General features: G+C 30.7%; 1 protein-coding gene across 1 annotated transcript in view; it reads left to right on the plus strand.

Moving 5' to 3' along the window:
* Window positions 1–27,668, plus strand: part of LOC142317725 (arrestin domain-containing protein 3-like) — a 70,173-nt gene that overhangs the window by 14,012 nt on the left and 28,493 nt on the right. Inside the window, exons 2-4 of the mRNA XM_075354277.1 lie at window positions 3,829–3,984; window positions 5,000–5,208; window positions 13,792–13,974. Of these exons, the coding sequence (XP_075210392.1) occupies window positions 3,829–3,984; window positions 5,000–5,208; window positions 13,792–13,974 (548 nt within the window). The remainder of the gene's footprint in view (window positions 1–3,828; window positions 3,985–4,999; window positions 5,209–13,791; window positions 13,975–27,668) is intronic.

Below are 27,668 nucleotides of genomic sequence, written 5' to 3' on the forward strand. Positions count from 1 at the left end.
ATAAAACAGTATATGATACAGTGCCAAAAGAACTCATTAAAATTTGTGAATTTAATGATGAAAATGTCACTACTTTTTGTAAATATCATGAAAAAATGTTTTTGTCAAAATTTAGTCACCTGTTGTGACGCTTTGAGAACTCATAAAAATACAGTTAAGAAAAACTCAAGACAAATAACATTAGAGCAAGCTCTTAAAGAACACATTTTTCCAAATTTAAATTTAGTTACTGGAAAGTCTCTTTGTGTTAACTGTTTCAAAAGTATGTTTTCTCAGCAGAACAAAGAACTATATGAATGTGAAGACCAAGAGCAATGCATTGCCCCACATCATAATGAACAATTTGATGCTGTTTTTAGCATTTTGGGTATATCACCTTCATCAAAGTTGAAAAAATCAAGCACGGATCAAAGGCCATCTGCATTAAAGTTTAAAATAAATAAGGTATCTGAAAAATTAAAAAAGAATTTTGAATTGTGTTTTGATTCAAAAGTTTCTGAAAATGAAAATCCAGTTTGCGCAGTACCCATCATGCACAAATTTTACAGTAACCCAGTTGCTCATTAATATGGCCTACTCGTTCTTTAGATATGCCTAACTAAACAGCGATGTGTTGCTGGGTGATTTGCCGGTCACTTTGAAGTAAATTGTCCACCTCCTTTCGATATTTTTCGTCAGTCACAGAAACTGGTTGTCTGCTGCAAGGTGCATCTTCAATTGTCGCTTTACCAACTTCATATTTGTGAAATTACAATGCCCATCTACTCACACTCCTGTCAACAGTTTCACTACCTTAACCACTGTAAACCACTTTTAAACAGTTAAAAATATTCGTAGAGTTCACATTTTCTGCTGTTAAAATTTCAGTCACTGCACACTGTTTTAACCGTATTGACATATTGACTGTATTCGACTGCATTTTAACTCCTACTGAAAAAAATCGGAAAACAGATTTCAGCACATTATCGCTGGTTTTTAGAAGGAGATTTTAGCTATTATGTGCTACCATGCCCAACTCAATAGTATCTTTAATCTCCATGTAGCATGTTAGTGTGCAAAATTTATCAGCTGAGCCTCATAGCTAAATGAAATGGATACTACATCAAATTAATAAATTTTAAATATAAAAAATGTAGGACAAAAATATGTTTTGTTAATATATTTACATTAACAAACCTAATGGAATAAAATTAAAACAAAGAAAAAACTAGAGGTATTTAAAATAGAAATAAAATAATAAAGTAACAGAACATCTTGATTAGAGAATTATTCCATGAAGAAAATTATAGCAAGGGACATAAACCCAAACAACAAATAGAAAAAATTTAAAACCTGTTGTCAGTAATTGTAAAAATAATAGTTTTAAAATTTATTAGATGAGTATGAACAACACAACATGTACACTTACACAGGAGATGCCAACAAACCATATAAAACAGTTTGTCTAGCTTACAAGAAACAAAAATATTCAATTTAGCCTACACAAACATTTATAATAAAATAAACACTCCAGTAATAAGATATATTAAAAAAAACTATGAGACCTCTATAAGTAATTAATTGCAATAGCAAAATAGGGCAGTTAGAAAAATGTTACATTTAAAAATAAGAACAAATTAATAAATACTTCACTAAGAGACGGGGATATATTTTATTTAAATTAGCAAAGAAAGTTTACTTTATTAGCTGAATTTTTAATTGTAAATATAACTATTACATAGAAAACATGTAACATTCCATTGCATTGAACTTATTATAGCTTTTATTATAATTGGATTTTTTATATGTGTATATTTTTTAAAATTTAATTGTGTACACCTCATTTTAAAAGTTCATTATTTTTTATGAAGGGACCGATGATAGAGGCTCTCAAAAAATACTTAATACTTCAAAAAAAAGCAATATTTATTATTTAAAGCAAAAAATGGTTCATCATTTATTTACTGCTTGAGATTATTGATTTAATTAAGATTCATTAATACCAGTACAAGGTTAAAATCCCACACTTCTGTAAATATATTTGGAAAGGTTAATAGTTTTGTCAAATAAGAACCTTCCCTTCCAGGAGTATATTTTGCCGTTTTTCATCATTATCTTTCCTCTTTGTGTTAATGAATGATTTCCATATTTTTCTAAGGTTGCTTGATAAATTTATAAAATATGTCTCAATATTGTATGTAATAGAGTATGCACTCTGTTTGTACTTTAGTTTGTTATTTAAGCCCATCCCTATGAAATAGTATTTTTTTAATATTTTTGGTGCCACTGAAATTCCGAAGAAACCACAATAAAGTTTAAGCAACTTAGTTTTTTTTTATATATATATATAAATCACTTTGCCCATGCTAAAATAAATAAATCATTAATAAATTTTAGTTTCTACTCATAAGACTGCTAATATTGTAAGACTGTACTACCTTATATTCTCTGTGATAATTATGAAATTTTGTATGTTTATTATGTACAGATAAGATGGGATTGAGCAGTCTCCTTAAAATAGCTAGTTTCTTTAATAGCTTTGCCGTACTTACTTTCAATAAAAGTGCAGCTTAATTGTACCAATTAATAAAGCAATCATGTTACTGGTTATATCTTAGATTAGTTTTTCTTACAGTTTTATATAATGTTCCTAATCAAATGCAACTTCAGAATCAATAAATAAGCTGTAGATTATTTTCATCTCAAGCAACCCACATGCTTCAGTTAAGGTATATTTTATATTAAACATTATATGTCAAATATTTTCCTGATCATTATTAAATCTTGCAACTTCTAAATTCATTTATCCTGAACTTTCTCAACAGAAATTAAAAAAATAATTATATTGTGTCTGTCTGAATTTGTAAACCAGCCAACTCTAACTTTGAAATCATCCACAATTTATCAACAGCTTCCAAAATTTTGAATGTGTTTTTTAAACCACTTTATTCACTGTATTTTCAGTTTTAGGATACTTAAACATTTTTATTCACTTTACAACTTACAGGTTAAAAATTGTTACAGTTCTTGAAAATTTTGTTTGCAGTTTTTATAAATCATTTTATGTTAGGAAAATACAGAATTCTACTATAATATTTGTATTTTTACTTATTAATAAAGTTTTTCAACAAAAAATTAATAACACTTTATTATTATATAAATATTTTAATTTTTTTTATCTTTTAACAGTTGATGGAGGTTCTAGCAATCAAACACAATTAAAAATGGATTAATAATATGAACATTAACAGTAAATAAAAAAAAAACTAGAGCTATAATGCAAGAAAGTTTACCCAAACAAAAAGAGAAGTTTTGTCCTCCTGCATATTTCAAAGTTACCCCATATCATATGGCACTGTTAAAAAAAAGTCTATACTGTATGAAGATAAATTTTTATATTTAGTTATATCCTCAGATATTATGAACAAAAATTTTTAAATCTGTATTACTTTTTTTTCTGTGCAATTTTGTTGTTTATTGAAAACTGAGAAAATAACCTCACCCAGATTTTGTAGTTTGGCAGATAAATTATTCGATTCAAGTTAAAATTAAAAAAAACTATATAATCACATACAGCTCAGCCAAGAGTAATAGGAATCTTAAATTATTTGAATAGTTTGACTGGCATTTAAATTGTAGGAATAAGACTGTATTTTGAAAAAAAGTTATTTGAATTGAAATATTACAGAGTTAAAAAAATAGTAATAATAATATTTCAATCTGACAGTTTTATTGGTATAGTGATTAGTTGTGTAATTATATCACAGTAGTTTCTATTTAAGAAGTGACACTAACTTTATTTTGTTGATTATTTGCTTGTACCACAAGTTGTTTTTATTTTGTCTACAGCACTTTCCATAAAGTTTGAGGGTAAAGCTGAAGTTCAGTGGACAGTACAAGAAGATGTAAGACAAAATGATGGTCAAAATAGATCAGAAAATACCACTTATACCGGAAGTGAGGAATATTATTCTTTTAAATATAATCTTGTTGGTGGAGGAAATAGTAAGTAATAATTTCAATTTATGTATGCATGAATTTATTTATACCTTTTTTGTGACTACATTAATGCATGTAATAAAATATACAAAAAAGTACATTTGACCTATTTAATTTTATTATCCACTGTAATTCTAAGTTTGAAACCTCATTAAATTAACTACTTTTCTATTAAAAAAAAATCTGTAGAAACATGGGTAAACTGAACCTGAATACGGGTATATATATATATATATAATATACAAGAAGACAATCGTTCATGCATTATCAGATGAAGCCAAGTTTTATTTTAGGAGTACCATAACAAAAACTGATTAAGAGAAAATTGTCGACAAAATCATTTAAAAAGTAGGAAAAATTATTCCCTCCACTATTGTGGTAGTTACATCTTGCACACCCAAACCATCGTTTCATTAGTACTATTGTGACGTTATATGTTGACGTAAAATTAACCTTGGAATAAATGCACATCACAAAATAAAATATGGTTCACTGATTCCAAAAAAAACAAAGTAATGAAGTAGGTAAGGGAACTTATATTATCACCTATAAACTTTAACAGAAATTGTGATTATTTCAACATAATAATCTAACCATAATGAATTTCATTATGAACTAATAAATAGATCAATTAATTTATAATATACAGTATAATTTACAATGTTAGCTGTATTTCTGTTGACCACAGTAAATTATCAAACTGGTAATGATCATGTTTTTCTTTTTTATAACTTATAAATTACACATTTCATGTAGGCTACTACTAATATTTGATAAACTATAATTAATGTTTAAAGCATAAAACAAAACAAATGATTTAACAAAATCATACAATGCTCCAGTTCTAATAAGAAATTACTATAGTAATTTGATAATTGTAAGGTAATTTTTCTTAATTGTTCCAAATTCTTTGTTTTTACCTTAAGTATTAATAAGATCCTTTAATTTGTAAGCTTTCACTCTTAAATAAGTTGTATGTATTTTATTTAGGTAATTCTTACTTTTATGAAATATATTTCAGGTGAAATTGAACTTCCTGCTGGAACACATACATATAATTTTACTGCTTCTCTTCCACCTACTTTGCCATCTTCTTTTGAAGGAGAACATGGTAAAGTCCGTTACACAGCTACAGCAACTCTTGACAGACCATGGAAATTCGATCAGCATACTACAGCCGTGTTTAATGTAGTTTCTCCAATTGATCTAAATTATAATTTGAAAGCAAAAGTGAGTAAATAGTTCATAGATTGATAATAAGATTGGTTTTATATCTTTTTAGCATTTCTTTAAGAAATAGTACATTAATTTTTTCAACCAAAACTTTGTTAATAGTTGTGTACGATGATAACATCTTAACTTTTTTTCTGTTTTGTTCATTTATTTATTTTCTTCCCCCCTATGTGAATACAATGCACATAATGCATAGGTTCCCCTAGGTAAGATTGTATTAATTTGTGCTTTACAATACCTCTTTCTCTCTCTTCTGTTTAGCCTCCCGACCCACCGTAAGGTATTACTTCAGAGAATGAAATGTATGAATGTAAATGAAGTGTAGTATTGTACAGTCTCAGGTTAACCATTCCTGAGATATGTGGTTAATTGAAACCCAGCCACCAAAGAACACCGGTATCCACAATCTAGTATTCAAATCCTTATAAAAGTAACGCTTTTACTAGGATTGGAACCTTAGAATTCTCAACTGTGAAATCATCTGATCTGTGATTACAAGTTCCTTACTAGACCAATCCAGTGAATTAATACCTCCTCCTGACTTTCTAGCATAACACATAAAATATGTAAGGTACAAGTGGAACTGGTTGTAATGTTAGTGGCAGTTGCTTTTTCTGTGAGCAATGGTATTCACTATAGAACTGTCCTAAAGATATTGTGGTGTCATTTGTAAGTCTCAATATCATCTATATTTTGGAGGGGTTTGACATGCCTTGGAAGGTAAATTTAATTAATTAATTAATTCGGCTCAGTGAAGGAATATTCAAAAAATTTCCTTACTTCTAACATTTCCTAGTGTACGTGAGATGAGGTCTTAGTTATATTTCAAAATGCTATGCTATCTTGTGGAATCTGATATCTTGATTGGTGGTTTTCTTGAATGTTTGGTCATGATACCTAATAGAGATTTATTTGCAGTAATTCCTAAAAACATTAGACACATTTAAATTTCTGATATTTTTTTTGTATAACTAATTTCTGTCTATTTTTCATTATTATTAGTTAACAAGTTGGTGTTATAAATTTTCAAAAAAATTTATATTCTTTTGACCTTAATGTTGTAGCAGAAAGTATTGTAAAAGTTTAAATGTAATTTTGTTAAAAGTTCAAATGTGATTCATTATATTCATTTACTACTGATCTTAAATTTTATTTTCGGGGGTCTTTAACACCAGAAAAATTTATCTCAATTTTAAAAGAACTAGAAATAACTCATACCACCCTTCTTAGTCTCAATAATGGCTGCCTTTTCAGGCTTCTATAAGGTACAACTGTCAGTGGGATGATGATAGCTTGCATAATGTTCATATTGTCTGAGGAAAAAGGTTGAAGAATAAGGGAAAGGTATAATATTACATTATATTTATAGAAGAAAAAAATAACCACACTGCTATCAACCTGTTACATTAACATACAAGGTCTGTTCAGAAAATAACTGAATATTTTTAATACACACATCAGAGATATTTAGTGGCATGCAGTTGGCAGTATTGTGTTCTGCATAACCTCCTCTGTAACCACATGTCTTGGGTTGTTGAATCTCATTTAGTTTTAGTGTTATTTGAGTGCAACATGTTTAAGTATTAGTAGCAATTTTTGTAATGTGCAATTTTCGAGCGCAATGATGCAACATAAAATTTTATGTGAAACTGAGGAAAACGTTTCAACTTTTTGAAACAAGTTTACGGAGATGATGCTCTGGTTTGTATTCAATGTTACAAATGGTTTTCATGATTTAAAATGGTTTTGGGGGTGCCAGTCAATTGAAGATGACCCCTTACCAGGAAGGCCTTCAACTTCAACTGATGACACCCACATTCAGAAAATCAACAATCTGGTTCCTTGTTTGAAGAACAAACAGCAGAAAGAACATGGAGTGGATGTTTGTCGGCAAGTTGTTGAACAAGCCAATGACGATGAAATATTCATGTAAATTCATTCTCAAAATGGGCAATAATGACCCACAATTGTGGGCACAGGACGCTTTCAGGGAAGGCAGTAATAGGCCCACAGAAAATTGGGGGCGTTCAGGCGATCTAGGAAGGTGATGTATGATTAAAAAAAAAAGGCAAAAAATTATGTTTTCCTGATATTTCAAATTAAAAATATAAAATAAATTGTAAGTGTCAGCTCCAAAATAGAATATGCCACTTTTAAAAGCAATAATTTCAATTGGTGTTTTTAAGAGCGTATCTTAAAAACAACAATTGCAGTTATTCTTTTTAACAGATAGTAAGTTTAAAAATTTTTGGGGTGCTAGAAAATCTTTGATTCTCAATGTGGATAGTAGCCGAAAAAGTTTGAGAATCAATGATGTAAAGGATCATAACGAGAGACTAAAGCCAGGTTTGTGGTTATGACATTGAGATAGAAGTTTAATCATCACAATGGATTAGCAAAGGATCTCCACGCCCCAAGAAAGCACATCAGTCTCAGTCCAGTGTCAAAGTAATACTCTCTGTTTTTTATTTTAATTTTAATGGAATTGTGCAATTTGAATTCTTGCCTCAAGGTAAAACAGTGAACTGTGCATATTATCAAGGCCTTTTACAAGGTTACATGATAAAATCTGAAAAAAGAGACCAGAGTTGTGTTCCTATTGTGTTTCCTCCACCACAATAATGCGCTCACACACTCAGCTTTTCTCAATTCATCAGTTTTGTGCCAAAAATCAGATGACTGTCCTCCCTCAGCTTCCCTACTTGCCAGACCTGGCTCCTTGCATTTTTCTTATTTTTGAAATTAAAATTAGTGACGAAAGGATGCCATTTTGAGACTATTGAGGACATTAAAGCAAATTTGTCGTGGACCTTAAAAGCCAATTCAAATGAAGCTAACCAGGACTGCTTTGCGAAATGGAAACACCGCTGGAGAAAGAGTGTGAATAGGGGAAAGGGAGTACTTTGAAAGGAACAAGAACCAATAATCTGTAAAATTAGTAGTAAAGATTAAAAAAATAAAGTTTGGTTATTTTCTGAACAGACCTCATACATTCTACCCAAACTAAGATTTAACCTACTTTTTAGTAAAGTCACTTTCTTAAGACTTGACTCTTATTATGATAGCTTTTATTTCTTTCACAGTAAGTTATTCACCAAATTGTCCTCATTATAATTTTATAAAACTTTAAAAAGTAAATGTCAAGATTAAAAATTTCATTGAATATTTAGATTAACATGTTAATCTCAAAAATAGTCAGCCAAAGAAATAGTTAAATCCAAATTTTTGCATATTTCTCAATATTCTAGAAATAAAAACTCTTAGGTGAGTTGTGTTTAAGCATATTTTGCTAAATTTATTCAATTTCTTCAAGTAACATTTTAATATATGATCAACCTTTTATTATGATTTTAATCTGTTTTTTTTTTTATGTTGAAAATGAATATGAACTCAGAATCTTTCTATCGCCCACAATTTTTGAAAAATCTTAAAATTTTAATTAAAGGATTTTTTTCATTTTTCAACATATAGTTAGCATTTTAAGCTCCTATATTGTATTTTGTTAGCTCATTTTTTATTGTTTAACTTTGTTAACATAATTTTTAAGCTATAAATAAACAATACTAGACAAATAATTAAATTATATCAGTCACGTATTATGATATATAATACTGAAGAATGAGCCTTCATTGACAAGATTATTCATGTCTGTGCAAGTCAAAACATGTAGCTGAAAACGCAGGTGTGTTGTTTGTATTAAGCACTGAATTTAGGAATGAATTAATTTTCTTAGTCTTATTGCTGTTTTAAGTTTGTTAACAGTGCAGTGTCATAATGCCTCAAAATTTTGTAAATGATGTGGATGCCTTTTGTTATGTATGTGGTGAGTTTACCGTAAAATCAAATAGAAAAAACACCTTTAATTAAAAAAGCATATCATTTGTACTTTCAGTGTAAAATTGGTGTTCAGGATAAGACGTGGGCTCCTCAAATAGTATGCACTAATTATTCTGTATATTTAAGAGGATGGCTGAAAGGTACACAGAAGGCTTTGCCATTTGGTATACCTATGGTTTGGCATGAACCAAAGGATCACATAATCGATTGTTACTTTTTTTAACAAGTATATCTGGAATTTCTAAAAAATCTAAACATACTGTAAAATAACCTTCATTGTAGTCGCAATCAGGCCTGTACCTCACAGTGAAATTATCCCGTTTCCTAAGCCACCTGTGAATGTATGTTTCAAAAGCAGCGATGAAGAATCAGGCAGTACTGAAGAAGACATCAATGATTTTGATTTTGAGTTATCTTCCAATAAGCCACATCTTATATCACAAGGTGAATTAAATGACTTGGTTAGGTATTTAAATTTATCAAAAAATAAAGCTGAACTGTTAGGATCAAGACTGCAAGGTGGAATTTACCTTAAAAAATACAAAAATTTTGGGCTTTCGAAGCCAACAAAAAGAACTTTCTCAGTACTTAATTGATGAAAATAATTTGGTTTATTGCACATATATTGATGAGCTTATGTTGCACTTATAACAATTTCGTAAACCTAAGGACTGGCGCCTTTCCATAGATTCGTCCAAGTTTAGTTTAAAAGTAGTTCTGCTACACAACGGTAACAAATATCCTTTGATACCAGTCGTTTATGGTATTAATTTGAAAGAGACATATGTGGTGATTTGAAAGTTATATCTATTTTGTTAGGCATATAGTTAGGCTATACTAAATACATGTGGGTTCTTTGCGAATGGGACAGCCGAGCTAAGGATAAACATTATGTTACCAAGGAGTGGAACATAAGTTATTCCTGAGCCCTTAGTTGAATCCAAAAAAATATTTTTACCTCTTCCCTATATCAAGGTAGGGCTAATGAAAAATGTTTTAAAAGCAATAAAGAAGGATAGTCTTGGATTTTTGTACATCAGGTAGAAATTTCCAAATGTAAGCGAAGGAAAAATTAAAGAAGGAATATTTGTAGGTCCTCAAATAAGAGTTGGTCAAAGATGATGATTTAACTCGACGTGAAATGTAGAAAGTGCAGCTTGGGCTTCATTTAAAGACGTTTGCAAAAATTTTTTCAGCAAACAAATATCCAGCAATTACCACGATATTGTTAATCAACTTCTTACTTCATATAGAGCTATGGGATGTAATATGTTTTTGAAAATACATTTCCTCCACTCACATCTGGATTTTTTCCCGGACAACTTCGGAGATGCAAGTGACAAACAAGTGAATGTTTCCACCAAGATATTTTGATGATGGAAAGAAGCTAGAAAAATTGTATTTACAGATATGTAATGTACGCAAAAAAAGCAGTTCAAGAAATGGTATTACACTTAGAGAAACATTAAATTTTTTTTTTGTCTATCAATGTAATCATTGCTAAATTGGTTATTAGATTTTTTTATTCATTTTATTTAAGCTTAGTTAGTTGGTGCAATTTTAGCTTAACTTAGTTGGTGCAATGTTTTTTTAAAAAAAGAATTTGCATTATAAACAGTCCACAAGCATGGAATGAGAATAATAACTGTGATCAAGACATATAAATTGCTAATAAAAACTTAAATCAATAAAAATTGGATATTAGCTTACATTACAAACACTTACACAGTGATTGTCATTCATATACATCTTTACATCCATTTGCACATAAATTAGTGACTCTAAATAGCTATATTCATAGATTATTTGTTCTGAGAGGATCTGATGATCTGGATTGGGTAGTGATTACGAAAGAGAAAAGAAAAAAAATAATAAAGCACATCAACACTATTTAAAGTTAGATAAGCTTATAATTATACCAGAATTGCAAGAAGAGTTTGTGCATCAACTAAACTAAACTAAAGGAATAATGCAATAAATTACATTTATGCTACAAGAGCAGAAATCTAAAGAGAAAGTAATACAGTCTGAATTGAATAAACATTACACTCGCAAATAAAAAGTACAGGAATTCGTACAGTTAACGAACAGCAAAACATAGCACCGTCAGTCTTATTGAGCATAATATTTTATATAAATAATCTAATTTTAGCCTTTTTAATTATATTCTTCCAACAATCCAGCAACAGCCGCGAACAATAAGTAAGAATTAAATTAAATCTTTAGATTATTTAAATCTCGTCAAGAGCTTAACCTGATGATTTATTGATAAATAAAAATTGCACAGCGCAACCAAAGCTAACACACTCATTGCACAAAGAGAACCGTTAGATGAAGCTCACATTGTCATTTCCCACTCTGAACAGAATTGTAATAGTAATAAATAATTTTGTGTTACATTGATGATGTAATTTCGCTGGTACGTTGATAACACCGTTTACTGGTTTGTTGATATATTCTAGCCCGTTGATATATTCTAGACTAAACTGTTGGCTCTCAAACAATGTTGTGTCTGCGACCTTGACCAAAAACTGAACATGTTAAATATTCTGAATGTCGGATGATAATTTTGAGAAGTAAGTAATGGTCACCAAAGCGAGTCTAATTGAACAACTCTTCCAGAAAAGATTATACAAAATTGCAGTTAGCAAAGTTTTTCCTTCTTCCAGTTAATCTTTCAGAAATACAGATATTGATATTGCTTTCAAATCTGATAATTCATAAGGTAAATTCATTAAGAATAACAAAGTAAAACTGATAAACTTCAAGAACTTTACAAACTTGAATGTAGTTCTTGTGATAAAGTTTATATTGGATAGACTGGTCTATCTAATCTGGTCTGATAGAGTAATCTCTAGGTCTGATAGAGTATCTAATGTAGTCTGATAGACTGATCTAATCTTGTTTTTCCGATAAAAATAGTGTTTCTGATTATTTCTGTCATTTAATTGATGAAAATCTAGTTTTTAATGGTAATTTCAAAGTACGTCATGTGGAAAACAAAGGTTTGAAACTATCTTTTAGAGTTGTTGGAGAATAATAAACTTCAACATTCTAATTCATTTTTAAGTGATAAATTAGGCTAGAATAGCCCACGGTAGTTAAACTTATAAATGTTAGATGGGCTTTGTATTTTATTGTTAGTATTGGCCATTTTTCTGAATTGACCATTAGTACTTACTTCTCAATTTATTTATTACTGATACATGTATGTTGTAACCAAATGGCTTCGACGGCATATGATACTTTATAACCTTGTGGTAGCCCTGAGAGGGCTGTTGTTGTCAAATGGCTTCGACGGTTCATAATTTATAACCTTGTGGTAGCCCTGAAAAGGGCCGTTTTTGTGTTAGCTTTGGGAAGAGCTGTTGGATCTGGAATCTGGTGTCTGGCTAAGTTGGAGAGTTACGGCTTGTCCATTGAAATCAGACCAGGGTTTCCCTCAGCGGCAGTTGAATCCCCACTCCAGCGTGGCAGTGGTGGCCTCCAGAGCCCTGCAGTGTTGGATCGGTGTTGGTTGTCTTTCACCAGCGCGGCCAAGCAGTTCCCCTCGAGCGATCCCATTCTGAGACAGCTTCTGCTATTGAGTCTGCTGGGACCAGGTGATTGAAGCTCGGCGAGTTGGAGCGAGAAGTAATGGCTTTCTCGGCAGGCCAGCCAGGCCTTTTGCTCCGGCAGGGATGTTGGCATCCGCCAGGAGGTCCCACATTGAGGCAGCCAAGGAACTTCTTCTGTCCTCTTCCATCTTCTTCTTCTTGGGCTTCCCAGGTGATGGTCGACGATGAATTAAAAATTCACTCTCTTGCACGCTCTTTTATTGGAGCCTGAGAGTGGTGGGAGAACTGTACCGTGAGAGTGATGCTTCTACAAACACATACGTACACTGTGCTCCCGCTCACATCTGAGTTGCTACCCATGTCATCCACTGATATTAAATTAGGCATATATGTAGTAACAATGTGTACATTCCCTATTGTTGCTATTTATCTTAATGTACTTTATCTCTTGGTTTTATGTATTTACCCTTTTTTTTGTATCGTACTTCTAAGCTTCAGTATTCTGTGCATAATATCTGAAGAAGTACTATGTATTGAAACAGCTTATTTTTTTAAATAAATTTTGTGAAAATTAAAAAAAAAATTTTCTTTTGTTTTCTTCTTGTTATAAAAATTTACATTACACCTGCAATCAATAAATTTGTTGAAAAATTCATACTATTATAAAATAATACATCTTTTCTAATCTGTATTGATCCTATATCATAATTTATTCCTATTGAAGAATTAGGTAATCTAATAATTATTTTAGTGCTTATAAAATGTACAGAATTTGTAGTAGTAAACCACAGTATTTACTTAAATTATTAATTGTCACGTTGATACTTTAAAGTTAAATAATTTTATTCCAAGATAAATTTTTGGAAGGAATAACAATGTATTTATAATAAATGTATAATTTTCACTGAATAATTGTATAATTATAGAACATTAGAAAATTGGAAAACATTGTTATTACTTTAACAAAGGACATAGTACTGATTTCAAAAAGATAGTATATTTTAACATGATTGTTAGATAGAATATGAATCATGTTATTCAAGTGACCTGATTATATTCACTGTTGTGATAAATTGTAATTCTTTCTGTTATATTTGTAAGACGTATAATGTGATGTGTATAATCAAACCAAAAAATAAAGCCTTATAAACTATGTAGTATTTTAAACAATTTTTTTTTGTCACAGGAACCAGTAAAGCAAGAGCTTGAGAAAAGTTTTTGTTGCTGTTGGTGTAAATCTGGTCCATTGCAGTTGGTTATTGCTATGCCATATGCTGGGTTTGTGCCTGGACAATCAATTCCTTTAACTATTGAAGTGGACAATGCAAGCAACGTTGAAGTCAGTAATGTTATTGTCGAACTTAATAAGGTACTACACAATAACCTTTATTATATTCTGTATAGTTTAATATGAGCAATCACAAATAGCAGTAACTCCACCCCTCTAATTTTAAAAACATCCAATTAACTAATTATTGATTATTATCAATTTTTTTATGCTATTCCTTTCTCCTCAGTTATTCATTTTATTTTCCTCTATAATTTTACCTTCTCTACATCCCTCTATAACAAAATTAATCATACCTAGTGTTAACTACCTACCTTAATATATGATCTGATCCAGCTCATTTGTTTATATGATTCTGTGCCAGATTTCTCTTCTTATCTATTCATCTTAAAAACACTTAATTTATCAATTAATTTGCTTTATGATCTCAGTTTAATTTTCAGCAGTATAGCTGCTCTTTAATTCTTTTGCTCCTTTGAATTAGAAAAACATATTTGTGTTATTATAGAAAATTATGAAATCCTGTAGACATTAAAAGTATGCATTCACTATAGATTGTTGCATTCAACAATCTAAAAAATTTTATACCAAAATAAGAAATATATGCAGAGTAATCCTAACAATGAAAATATTAGCTGACATGAAATGTAAATATTAAAAAAATGCACTGATATGACAGAAAACCGTACAGTATCTCCTGAAAAAAAAATTAAATAATTTTAAATTTTCTGAAACTAATTATTTATTATTGCCTTTCTCTCTTTCCTTTCTGCTTTGGCCATTGTCTGTTTTCCTTGGAAAATAGCAAAATCATAGTTATTTCTTAAAAATAATTTGTAACTTAAATGTTTATTTAAAATATTTGCTAAATGATTATTTTGAAGAATGTTTTCCTAATTCTCAGACCATATTTGATGTATGGCAGACTTTTTTTCATCCTTTCTTGTACAGTCTTCCTTTTAATTCATAACCTATTTTGTCCATCCTTTGTAATAGTACTAGCAAAAACAGAGTTCTGTTACTTTTGGTATATTATGATTTTATCTTTTTATTTGATTCATTGTTTTCTTCGATTCTATCACATTTTGAAAGTAATTTCAATATTAGAAGTAAACTGGTATAAAATATAAATAAAATGGAATAGTATAGAATAGGAAAAATTAAGTGGAGTACATGAATCGTGTCTGTTTTCTGGATTGAAGAAAAATGAATATAAAAACACAATAGATATTTTGTAGTTGTACTTGTACAATAATTATAACAAGGTAACTTGTAAAGAAAGTAATAGATTCCTGAAGATATTTCCAGTTATGATATCTGTTTTTTTAGTTTCAAAAACGTTAAATTGTAGGACCTAATTATTATTTTAAAACCAGTCTAATGAATTATAGCTAAAAAAAAAAATCTTGCATACTAACAATATAAAGAGTATATTAACTTAATTTTTGTACAGTAAACATGATAGTTTAATAATAATTCTGTGGAATCTCAATAGCTTTTAATTGATTTAAATATTTCTACAAGCCCCACAATTTTTGGAACGTATGATTCTCCTGAACCTGTTCTGAAGTGGTGCTTTAGTATTAGGAAGGAAATCAGTATTTTACAACATGCATGTATACTTATGCTAGTCAATTCAAAATCTTTAATACGTGATGTTCTGCTCCCACTCTGCCCAGCTAAGCATTTATTTTGACAAGTCCCCTCTCTGAGTTTTGAAGACCCCTCTCTGGGTACATTCTCTTTTTCATTATTTCCTTTCCTCATTGTAGAATGGTCATCCATGCTAAAATTTTAAGGATTTGTTTGGATGACTGTTTCCTTATTTATTACTGATGTATGGTACTGCAGTGACAAATCTATGTACAGGTCTGTAAAAGACTTTCCTATCTGGTTTGGAGCTGGAAAGTCCCTGGCCAACTTAAGGCATAAATAGTAAATAGTAAATCATTTTTTTTTTTAATTTTATTATATTTGTTATTGATATTTGTTTATAAAGTTTGTTTGTTTAATTAATTAACATTTGTAATTATTTGCCACAATTTTTAAGGCAAACCAAATGTTATTAGAGAAATTATAACTTAAATTTATATGTTTCACATTTATTAAGTATAGTTGTTCATAGCCACATTGTACACTAACATAAGTGATTTCTTGTTTTAAAAATTTTATTTAAATAGTTAGTAAATTCATTTTTCTTTAAAAATGTTTTCTTAAATAATGTTGGCCAGTTGCTATTCCTTATCATGATAAAACTTGTTTAACTAAATATCATTTTTTACATTTTTCCTTAAAGATATGTTGGTTGTTTGCTGAATAAATTTGAAATTTTGTTCAAGAGTGTTTATTTTATAAAATCCATAAAATTCCTTTCATCAGATGTTTGCAGAGAAGAATTAAATGCAACTAGTTTGGAAGAGTAAAAGGAAAGATAAGGGATATATGTATCTAGTTATTTATTAGATGTTTGGGTGAAACTTATTTCTGCTCAAGACTTTTCAATAGCACGTCTAGTTAAACTCGGTATAACATATGTATGGAAAACAGTCCCCTGACAAGTCTATGGGCATGAGCTTCTAACAAGTCAGGCTTTTTCTGTAAGTTACTATTCGTTTATTATTGCCTTCCCATGTATGCAGACAGCCCAATTCCTATGACATTCATCCAGGTAAGACAACATAAAAGATTGTTAGATGGGATTTACAGTTAATCCTAAAGAAATTGTGATTCCCTCACAAAAATCAGGTTTCAAAAAGCCCAGAAAATGTGAGTTCTTTTCAAAGAATTACATAAACTTTTCATGAAAATTCGAGACATCTTCAATATAATGAGCCATATCTTCTCTAAAGTGTTACATATTTTCTTAATTGTCTAAGAGGTTACTATTCAAATTATCTATACTTATCTGTGTTATTATTTTCATCATTATTATTCTTTTTACTTTCCTGGCATCATAGCTCTAGAGTTATGCCGTTGGGGTATTCCATTTTAATTCAACAAATGCTCAGCACATCACTATTTTTGATTTTGATGATATTTGGTATATGATAACTGCCCACCTTGTAGTGGTCAAAATATATTTTTTTATATTTAAAAAAAATTTTTTTCTTTAGTAGTAGTCTATTTTGTAACCCACCAACAGGTGAAAACAGCACCCTATTTTCATCACTTTTTCCATGAGCTGTAGCATTTTTATTTTACATTGTACAGAGGGACAAAAAACGGCTTTTTAGAAAAAGTAAAGATTGAACTTCATCATAGTGTACTCAAAATGCATTTTGTTACATAACTAAATCTTGTAATGTTTACTGAAGTTACGTTTACAAATTGTTTTTTCAAATTTTGGGCCCAAAATAACTAATGAAGGGCTTAGGACAACAGGCCTGTATTTTACCTTTTAACACTTAGGTACTAGTAGTACTTATACAAACAGATTGGACTGTTACCAAGTGTCCATTAAAAAAAGTGGCTACCAAATCGTAAGATTTCTAAAATGTTTCATTTTTGGGCCCAAAAACCTCAGATTATAAAAATTACAACTAAACTCATTAGAATGAATAAATTGATAATTAATAGATAGTCAATTACAAAATGATAACCAATTCAAATACATTAACAAGTTGTTCAATTCACTTTTACTTTATTTTACTCCTGCTAATGGAAGTTATGAATAAATTTTGCACTTTTTGATAAAAAATTTAATTAACATAACTTAGTGATCCTGCCAATTTTTTTATTGAGTAGAACTGATAAGTTCACATTCATCTTTGCTGTAATGTTGTGCCCTCTTCCAGTAGTTGATAGAAAAAGCTCTGAGGGCGTAAGAATCGTTAAAATGTTTTCCAGTTGAATCCATGTTTGATTATCCCTCAATGATTTCTTGATGAAGTACCAGGACCCTGCAGATGGAAAAAGTGTATTCGATATTCCTTTTTATTTTCATGAATTTTGACTTCTATGACTTCGCCTAACCACCGCTTGCCATTGTATATGCAGCATATTTAAATTTGGCTTTGGTAAATTTATAAAGCAATCAGAAACAGTAATGTTATGTACCGATACTAATGTAAATGTTTCTGATTCAGAGGTTGCTCAGACTTTCAGAATACATTTCTGACTTGTTGGAACATAACTGAAAGGTTCTTGTTTTTGGGACTATTATTATTACCTGATAATGAGATCTGAGGTATTCTTCAGTCTCTTGAACATTTATTAGAGCAGAAAAAAAAGGTTATATTTTTAATATTTTCTTTGCAATAATTGTATATTTCACAAGGTGTAACAATTTGATTGTTGACCATTCTTTGACGGCTTGCTTTAGTCACAGTTCTTTTTACAGTTCCACTAATACCATCACATGGTCGTTTTCATGGTATAAGGCAAAAAAATGCTATTCAGCTGCGATTTCAAAATCTTCTTGATGGTAGCACAAATTTATGAATTCTTTTTTGTTTTTATATTGGGCTGAGGAGCCATGAGAAAAAAAAATTGTAACTTGTGATAATAGTGTTTTTACTTTATTTATTACTTGCTTTTGGAAGCAGAAGAAAGATGTAGTATTGTACTTCAAGTACTCATTAATCACACAGTAGCTTTGGCTTTATAATTTTCCTTCTTTTGTGAAATATATGAGAAATGGATGTACTGTGGCATAAGTTTTTGACCAGTGATATGACTGGACATCATCCTGTTTCACCAAAGGAATATTTTGGAAGAAGTTTCCCATTACAATACATTCACCCTCCAACATCTTTTCCTTTTTAACGTTGAGGAAATTAACCTGTTGTAACAAAATAATGACATTTTAGATTATTTAAATTTTCAGTAAGTTTATCTTCTTGAAATGGAAGAATTTGAGTAGTTTGTTCACAATGGTCAACAGAAACCCACTATTTGAAGATAATTTCAGAATCAAAATCATCCCAGCTCTCTTACAGTAATCTGAGCACTTCATTAGTATCTGGACATTTTTCACACTGTGACAGAATGCACATTTTCATTTTCTATATCACATACCATGGTTGAAAGGAGAATTTTATAATCAAATTTAATTTTTAGAGCAGATGAGTTTTATATTTTGGTGGGTGACACACACACAAAACAGAGCGAGTACTTACCCACCAGCCAGAACACAAAATTTAGGTCATAAATCATCAAATATTTGAAAAACAAATTTTTAAACTATGTTTTTCTTTGAAGGCTGTGTACAATTCTTTTAAGTTGCATAAGATAAGCCTTTTTTGAATATTAATTTTCTTCCTGTCAGCTTGTCTTACAGAGACATAATTATACTTGCATGACATCATTCGGCTGTGCTCATCATTCTGGTAAAAATTTTGGACCGGACACATTTAATAACATTTTCATCAATTGTGTGACTGGATTTATTTTTGCAGATTTGTGGCAAAATTCCACTTGTTTTAACTAATTGTAAGGATTGATGGGCTAAATACTGACTAACACTAAACTCATTTTGAATTTTTTAAATGCTTCAGCTGTTTAGTAATAAACTTAAAATATTAATTTTTTCCTGAGTTGATGTAACTGTTTTCATTTTGTCCTTTAATTTAATGATTAATTCTTCATATTCCCTACCTAAATCTGCATAATTTTGTGGTTCTAAAACAGTTTCTTCTGTAGAAATATTTAAATCAAAGGAATCATTTAATTTACTGGTAACTGACTCTTCTATTTTTGTAACTTTATTTTTGTAAATTGGTTCCTTGGCGCTGCTCGATAATTTTTTAACCTTAACAAAATAAATGCCAAGTGCTTAACAAGCTTTATTCATAGACTCGACTACAACACATTGAGGCTCAAATATATCTTGACATTCCAGTTCGCTTTCTATATGATCTTGTGGTTTTTGTATTTTGTTTAAGCATTTTGTACACAGTGATCTGCCTGGAATTAATTAAAAATTTGGATTGCTTGTTGAAAGTGTCAAAGATATTTCTCAAACAGATTTCTTAATCGGTTTAGTGTGATAGCTAAATGGGTCAGAGCAACTTTTCCCATTAATATGAAAATATTTATCTAAATATTCGGTTTTATGAAAAGTACAGATATTTTTTTGTTTCAGTTCATCCACTTCTTAAAGATATCAATATTATTTGCTGTTCAGTAAACTCTAAAATATCATGCAATAATAAGATTTATTGTAAGTCAATATGTGACATACTGTTTCAGTGTGAATGCCAATTGAACACTTCATAATCCGTTTTTATAAAATGCAAGGGTTCTTACAATAACAATACAGTTAATATAAATTATAAAACCATCAATTGCACCTGACTTTATCTTATCCTAGTTTCTCTATAGCTAAAATAAAAATTTCTTTAATTATAAAAATTAAAAATAAAAGATATCGTATAAAAGAGAAGTTCACTGTTAATTAATTTACTTTATAAACAAGTGTACATTACCTAACCACAATATTAACATTAGTAACAATACATATCACATTGAAATCAAAACAGTAACTGAGCCTTCTACAATGTTTGCATTCAGGATTACACAAACATTCATGTCCATGCATGTCTATTCACTTGTGTTTAAACATGAGTTTTTGTGTATGAGTTATACTTTAAGTAACAACCTCTCTAGAATATAAGCTATCTCATTATAAACATATCAAAATAGTTTGTATAGTAGAACTAAATTATTATCTGAAAAAATACATGCTGCAAATTTTTTGGATACATTGTTCACGGTTAGAAGGAACAGTGCTTTTAGCGGTTTTGATGGCTGCATTACCCATCAACCCCTTTTAGTAACAAAATAAACTTTATGTGGTCTTAAAGTACATAAAAAGTACTTGTAAACATTTTAGATTTTGCCACCTGTCCCACATATGGTTTTTGGGCCCCAAAAATAAGATGTTTTCAAAATCTTATGATTTGGCGGCCATTTTTTTTAATGGACACTGTAACAGTCCAATTTTTTTTATAAGTACTACTAGTACCTAATGGTTAAAAGGTAAAAAACAGGCCTGTTACCTAAAGCCCTTCATTATTTATTTTAAGCCCAACTCTTGAAAAAACAACTATCTGTAAACATAACAAGTTTTGGTTATGTAACAAAAGAAATTTTGAGTACACTATGATGAAGTTCCATCTTTACTCTTTCCAAAAAGCCCTTCTTCACCTCTGTATGATGTAAAACAAGAATGGTACACCTCATGGAAAAAGTGATGAAAACGGCTATTTTTACCTGTTGGCAAGTTAGAAAATAGTCTATTACTCAAGAAAAAGCTTTTTTAAAAATTTAAAAAATGATTTTTTGGCCGCTACAAGGTGGGTAGTTATCATATATCAAATATCATCAAAATCAAAATTAGTGATGCAATAAAATTTTTGTAAATTTGTTGAATTAAAAAGGAATACCCCTGCAAGAAGGAAATTGTGATAAGTCAAAAAATGAGGCTTGAATTTTTTTTTCATTTCTTGCCATTACATGACCCGGGAACCCAAAAGACTAAAAAAACGGGATGGGAATATCTCATGTATGTACTTGCATTGGCTGTTTGAAGCTTAATAACTTTTAACTGGATAAACCGATTTTGATGATATTTTGTACAGACTCGTGTATATAGGGCAGTTTGTTGTTAAGCTGTGGCATCAATATCTCCAGTGGGTGGGTGGGTCAATTTTGTAAAACGTTCGCAAACATAACTCCACTTTATATTAAGCTCAGTATATATGTACATGCTTATCTTTTAAAAATTTAAATAAATTTTTAGTAATAATATTACAATAAAATTTCATCATTCCCCCTCACCGCCAAAAAGAAATCGTAGGTAACATTTTTTAGTGGAATTTTTTTAGTTTCTTTCACTTAACATAGTAAACAGAGAATTCATGAAAATTTCTTGAGAGTGATTTTGGATGTAGGGTAGCAGAAGAAATAAAAAAAAAAACAATTTTTTTGAATTTTTAATACTTTTTTTATTTAATTAAATATATAATGTTAATTTTACAGTAAAATTTTATCATAAATTATCCCCACCCCAAGAAATAATTTTTGGGTAATTTTGTCATAATTATTTTTCCATTATATTAGAATAAATAATTAACGCCAGGAAAGTATTACAACTTTGTTGAAAAATTTTGTTTTGTTGTTACCTAACTTTCAAAATTCTTTTATATTTCTTTCTTTCCATTACTCTACACAGTGAATGATGATTGAATATTCAACAAATTTATTTACTTAAATTCTAACTAGTTTCCATCACTCAAAAATGAAGATATTGAATGAAATCTTCAAGTTTTGAGTAAAGGACGTTTAATTACATACAAATGATAAACATTTTATGATTTTAGTTATAAAGCAAATGACACAGCAAAATTTATTTAGAAAGTAAAATGTTGCCCCACCTGCAAACTTTTTCAATCATTTTTTTATGATACTCATTAGAAATAAAACTATTTAATATATTCAGTTATCTGAAATCATAATTAGTGTGAGCACAATGAGTCTTACTGCAATGTAATATTTTATATGTTTTGTACATCTTATAACTGAAAAGGTACACTAGTTGAAATTTTTAGATTTTTAAAATAAGTCACATTCAGATGTGCTGAATCAGATTTTTAAAATAATGAATAAATAATGTTCTGTCTCCAGACAGAAAATATAGTACAGTCCAGTTTATACATTCATGTAGCCGTTAGCTATTTTAGAGTCAGAACTGATTTCTAAAAACCATTACCTGCCTGATTCTCTAATAATACGGAATAGTAAATACGTCTGTATAAAATAATTGTTTGAATTAGAAGAAATGTTTTTAACTGTTGTTTATGTTATCATTTGTGTTTAAAAAAAAATATCTTCAGTATATTTTCTACTGATGTTAGTAGCACTAATTCAAACATTTAATAATTTCATCTAATTTTTTTGCCATCCAGGTTCTGCTTACATGTTTAAATCTTCCTTATAATCTTCCTTACATCTACATGCACTATTCTATATGGAAATATTTAATTTTGTTTTTACATTCTGAAAAATACTAATTGATAGAAATTGCATTAATTGAACTTTTTTCTTATAGATATAGTTAAATTATTAATATGATAGCAAATGCATTTTCAGATTTTAAAAATTTAATGTAATTTGGAAGATAATAAGAAAATGAAGACAATGACTTATCACATTTTCATTCCCTAAATAATAATAATAATAATTTGTTAAGTAGTACAAATCAGATAGCAATGTGTTTTTTTCCAATCAACTGCACTCCACTGTAATAGCTAACAATTCAAAATAAATAAATGTTTTTATTTATGATTGGAATATTTAATGTTTGGCTTTATACAGGATACTCTCATATGCTTTTGAGTTGACGAAACTAATCATATTGTTCAGTAAAGGAAAAGACTGACAAAAAACAAAATTTATCTTGGCAGAAAGCCTGAGAAATGAATAGGAAAACAATGGAAAGAATATTGGGTCATGAGGAGGGAACAGAGTTATTTTTACATTAAAATTTATTAATAAATATATTTTTGAGTTGTGTCAATATAATTATAATTTAATACGCTGTTTTATAAATCATTTGATCATGTATTTATAAATTACTTGATCATTATAGATTATTTCCAATTGAATTTTATTTCTTTAACCAAGTATTTGGTATGACTTTTTTTTCATTTTGTCCATGATACCTTGAAATGTTGGTCATTAGGGCAAAGATTGATATGTAAACTTAGGTGTGATCAAATTTTCAGACAGGATACTTTCATGTATGGTCTAAATTCTTTGACAAATGTTCTATTAAAAAAAAACGTAAAGTAGCAAAGCAAGGTATAATTTAAGAGAACATCTTAAAAGTTGAATTAACAAGCATAATATTTCTAATTCATGATATCGTATGCATTAGACTACTTAATTATTTATTAGGACACCATTGAAACCCCTTCATTTTAAATCCCATTTATATGAACAGATTGCCAGATTTGAAAAATTCTTTCATAGAAAATAAATTTAATTGTTCAGCTGTAACATTTATTAATTCAAAGCATGTAGACAGAAATTTGATCAAAAGTTTTCTTGCAGTGTTGTTTTTTATGTCAGCCTGAATATTATAGTCCAGTGTTTGATGGTCTTTCGCTCAGAATTCTTTTGGACAAAACTGATTGACATGAAATTTGGATAGTAATTATAAAAAAGCTCAAGGAACAATATATATTATTGTAATATATAAATGATTTTGAGCTAAAAAACACTTAACATCTATAATTTTAACAATGTTTTCATAAGGGGTGGTTATTAAGCATTGAAACATTGCAATAAATCATACATTTTTATTATAAACAGTAAAGGAATTTTAATTCATTATAAATTCACTATTAAAACATTTCAAAATGTTGAGAACAATTTTCTTTTTAATTTCAACATAAGGGGGGGTTTCTAAGGCTTGAAATATAGTAAAACATCATAAATTATCTTCCACAACATAAAATAATGTTTATTGTACATATTTAGACATGATTTCAGTCATTGAAATGTTTAAATTATGTTTTTTAACCAGGGGTAGTTTTCAACCCCCCTTTTCAAAAAACAAAAGCACACATCAGGAACATATAACTTTTGAAGCAGAGGGTTAGATAAGCTTAATTACAAATTTTCATGAAAATCGATGATCCGAAAGAATTCTGAGGTGGTAATACTCTATATTTACCGTCAAACACAACTATTAATCCCCCGACGGGGAGTCTTATTCTTTAAGACTTTGGGGGTTGGCGTCCCCACGGGCCTAGCCTCTGCAGCTTTTCTTCCCACTATACAATGAGCTGCAGAACACTTTACATTATACACATATACTACACCAAGAACACTACATAAATTACAACATACAAACTTACACAATTACACAACAACAACCTACACTGATAATTCTTACATTTACACTCGGTGGTGTTGCGACATCTTACGAAACGCAACCGTAACCCAAGGTGGGAACAAAACGTGCCGATGGGTGAATGGCTCCACGTAGTGAGTCTCGAACGATGTCCTCTGGGCACCAGGGCAAACCCAGTTGTATTTAGCTCTAGCATGCGCTCTGCTGGAGTGGTCCATTTTTCGCCGGTACTCGTGGGACCAAAATTTCAGTTCCAATAATAAACACAATGATGGTTGGTGGTCCATCTGAAAAAACCACTAAATCCAGTCTTGTGAAGAGACCTCGGTCAGCTTTGTCTGACGAGGATAAAAGTCCTACTGAAGAGAACCATTACTTATTAGAATCGAATTCTAGAAATATTAGATTCGTTGTTCTCAGAATTAGTCAGGAAGGTAGCTCCCTTCAAAAGATATCACCTTTCTTAATAAACAAAACCATAACAGGTGCAAGTGGCTCCCCGAAGAATATCAGGAAATTACGTGACGGATCGATTCTGATCGAAACATTCAACGATGAACAGAGTCGATCTATCTTACGTCTCCGTAATATGGGTGGTATAAATATAAGTGCAGAAAGCCACAAAACGTTAAATACGAGCCGGGGTGTAATTTTTTGTCGAGACCTCTTAGATATAGATATCTCTGAAATAGTTGATGAGCTTTGCCACCAAGATGTTGTTGAAGTGAAACGTATAATGAAACGGCAGAACGGAACAGAAGAACCGACAACGTCTCTTGTACTAACATTCAATCTCCCTGTTCCACCAGAGAAGATTAAAGTGGGTTACCTCTCGGTTCGGGTACGACCATTCATACCCAACCCACGGCGAATGTTTCAGATGCCAAGGTTTTGGTCACACTACAACATCTTGCACGAAAACTGAGATCTGTGTTCGATGTGGTAAAGAAGGTCACAACGACACTAACTGCGAAGAAAGTGAAAAATGTGCAAACTGCAGTGGTCCACATACAGCCCACTCCCGAGATTGCCCAACTTTTAAAGAAGAAAAGGCAATTCTCAAAATCTGTACGGAGCAAAAACTATCTTTCCCGGCTGCACGTAGAGAATATAAAAAGATAAACAATTCACGGAACCTGGTTAAACCAGACGTATCTTTTGCCACCGCTACATCTAAACAAATTCCTGCAAATGTTAATAATCAGCAGTGCGGATCCTGCAATGAGCTTAAAAAACTTGTTCAGATGCTTTCTGATCAAGTAGCTTCACTTACAGCCACTATCTCAGAGCTGACAAAAATGAATAAAAAGTCCTCCGTCCCAGCTAGTGAATCAAACAGTATGATACATACGAAAGTTCCTATTCCCAAAGTCGTACCGCCACGAATAGCGACTATCACAGCTGGCAGTAAGCCACCTAATAAGCTCCCCATAAAGGGAACCCACATAACTATCTCTTCTGGGATGTCAACTACAGCATCCCATTCAAATAAATCTCCTCCACCATCACCTCATATACTGGAGGATATGGTTGAAGAACCACCCGACGCTAGGGCATCGGAGTTCTTTAAAATAAAAAATACAAAAAATAAAAACCGAATCAAGTACAACTAATTTTTATATAGTTTCCGAAATTTATTTTTTTATTTGTTTTTTACACTTATGAACATTATTCAGTGGAATGTTAGAGGTATTCGGTCCCGCATTGAAGATATTAGAGTACTAGCGCACACACATGATCCACTAATCATGTGTTTCCAAGAAACTCACCTTCTACAACATGACCGAATTACACTTAGAGGATACTTCTGCGAGAGATACGACTGCCTAGTAGACAGTAGGGAGAGTGGTGGAGTAGCGATTTTCATGAAGAATGGGGTGTCAGCTACAAGAATTCAACTAACCACTGTCATTCCTGCTATTGCAGTAAAGGTCTCTATTCCCTTCAAATTGCATATCTGCAATCTGTATCTCTCACCGAACACTGAGTTCAGTGCTTTAGATGTCGCAAATCTCCTCACACAAATACCATCTCCATCGTTAATAGTAGGAGACTTCAACGCCCATCATATTTCCTGGGGCTCAATCTTCTGCTCCACTCGAGGAAATATGATAAACAAAGTGAGAAAGACTTGGACCTTTGTCTACTGAATAATGGATCACACACATTCATGTCATCATCTGGTACTGTATCTAACATTGATCTCTCCATATGCTCGCCGAATTTAATCCCTCATTTTAATTGGTCTGTTTGTGATGACTTTCACGGCAGTGATCATAGACCAATTATTATTGGTTTCGGTGTAGACTGCGAGATTAAAAGAAGGCCACGGAGATGGATTGTTGAAAAGGCAGATTGGAGTGGATACCATAAAGCATTCAAATCGCAGTATGACGATGGAGCGAACATCCTCGACCAATATTCCTCTTTTACGTCCATGATACTTGAGAATGCCAACAAATATATCCCACAAACATCGTGTAATCCTAGACGTCCTTTCGTTCCATGGTGGAACGATGATTGCAAAAATGTTATTAGGAATCGACGGCAGGCACTACGCAAATTTAATCGTAGGCCTACAGCAGAATATCTAAATTCATACCGCAGGCCTAGAGCGGTGTGCCGTCGGGTATTCTTGAACGCTAAGAGGAATTCATGGACGAAATACATGAGCACTATCTCATGCACTACTCCTACGTCTACTGTATGGAAGAAAATTCGTGCAATTTTCGGATCACCGAAACAATCTATTCTCGGTCTTATTGATGAAGGAGAACTGCTTTCATCACCTTCGGCAGTGGCAAATAGTCTAGCAAAATCTTTCCGCTCGGTGTCTCTCACCTCATCATATAATAACGATTTTCAAAGGTACAAGATACAAATAGAAGTATTATCGTTAAACATTGGTGATTCGGTT

This window comes from Lycorma delicatula, chromosome 1, assembly GCF_047948215.1.
Source record: "Lycorma delicatula isolate Av1 chromosome 1, ASM4794821v1, whole genome shotgun sequence".
Taxonomy (NCBI): Eukaryota; Metazoa; Arthropoda; class Insecta; order Hemiptera; family Fulgoridae; genus Lycorma; species Lycorma delicatula.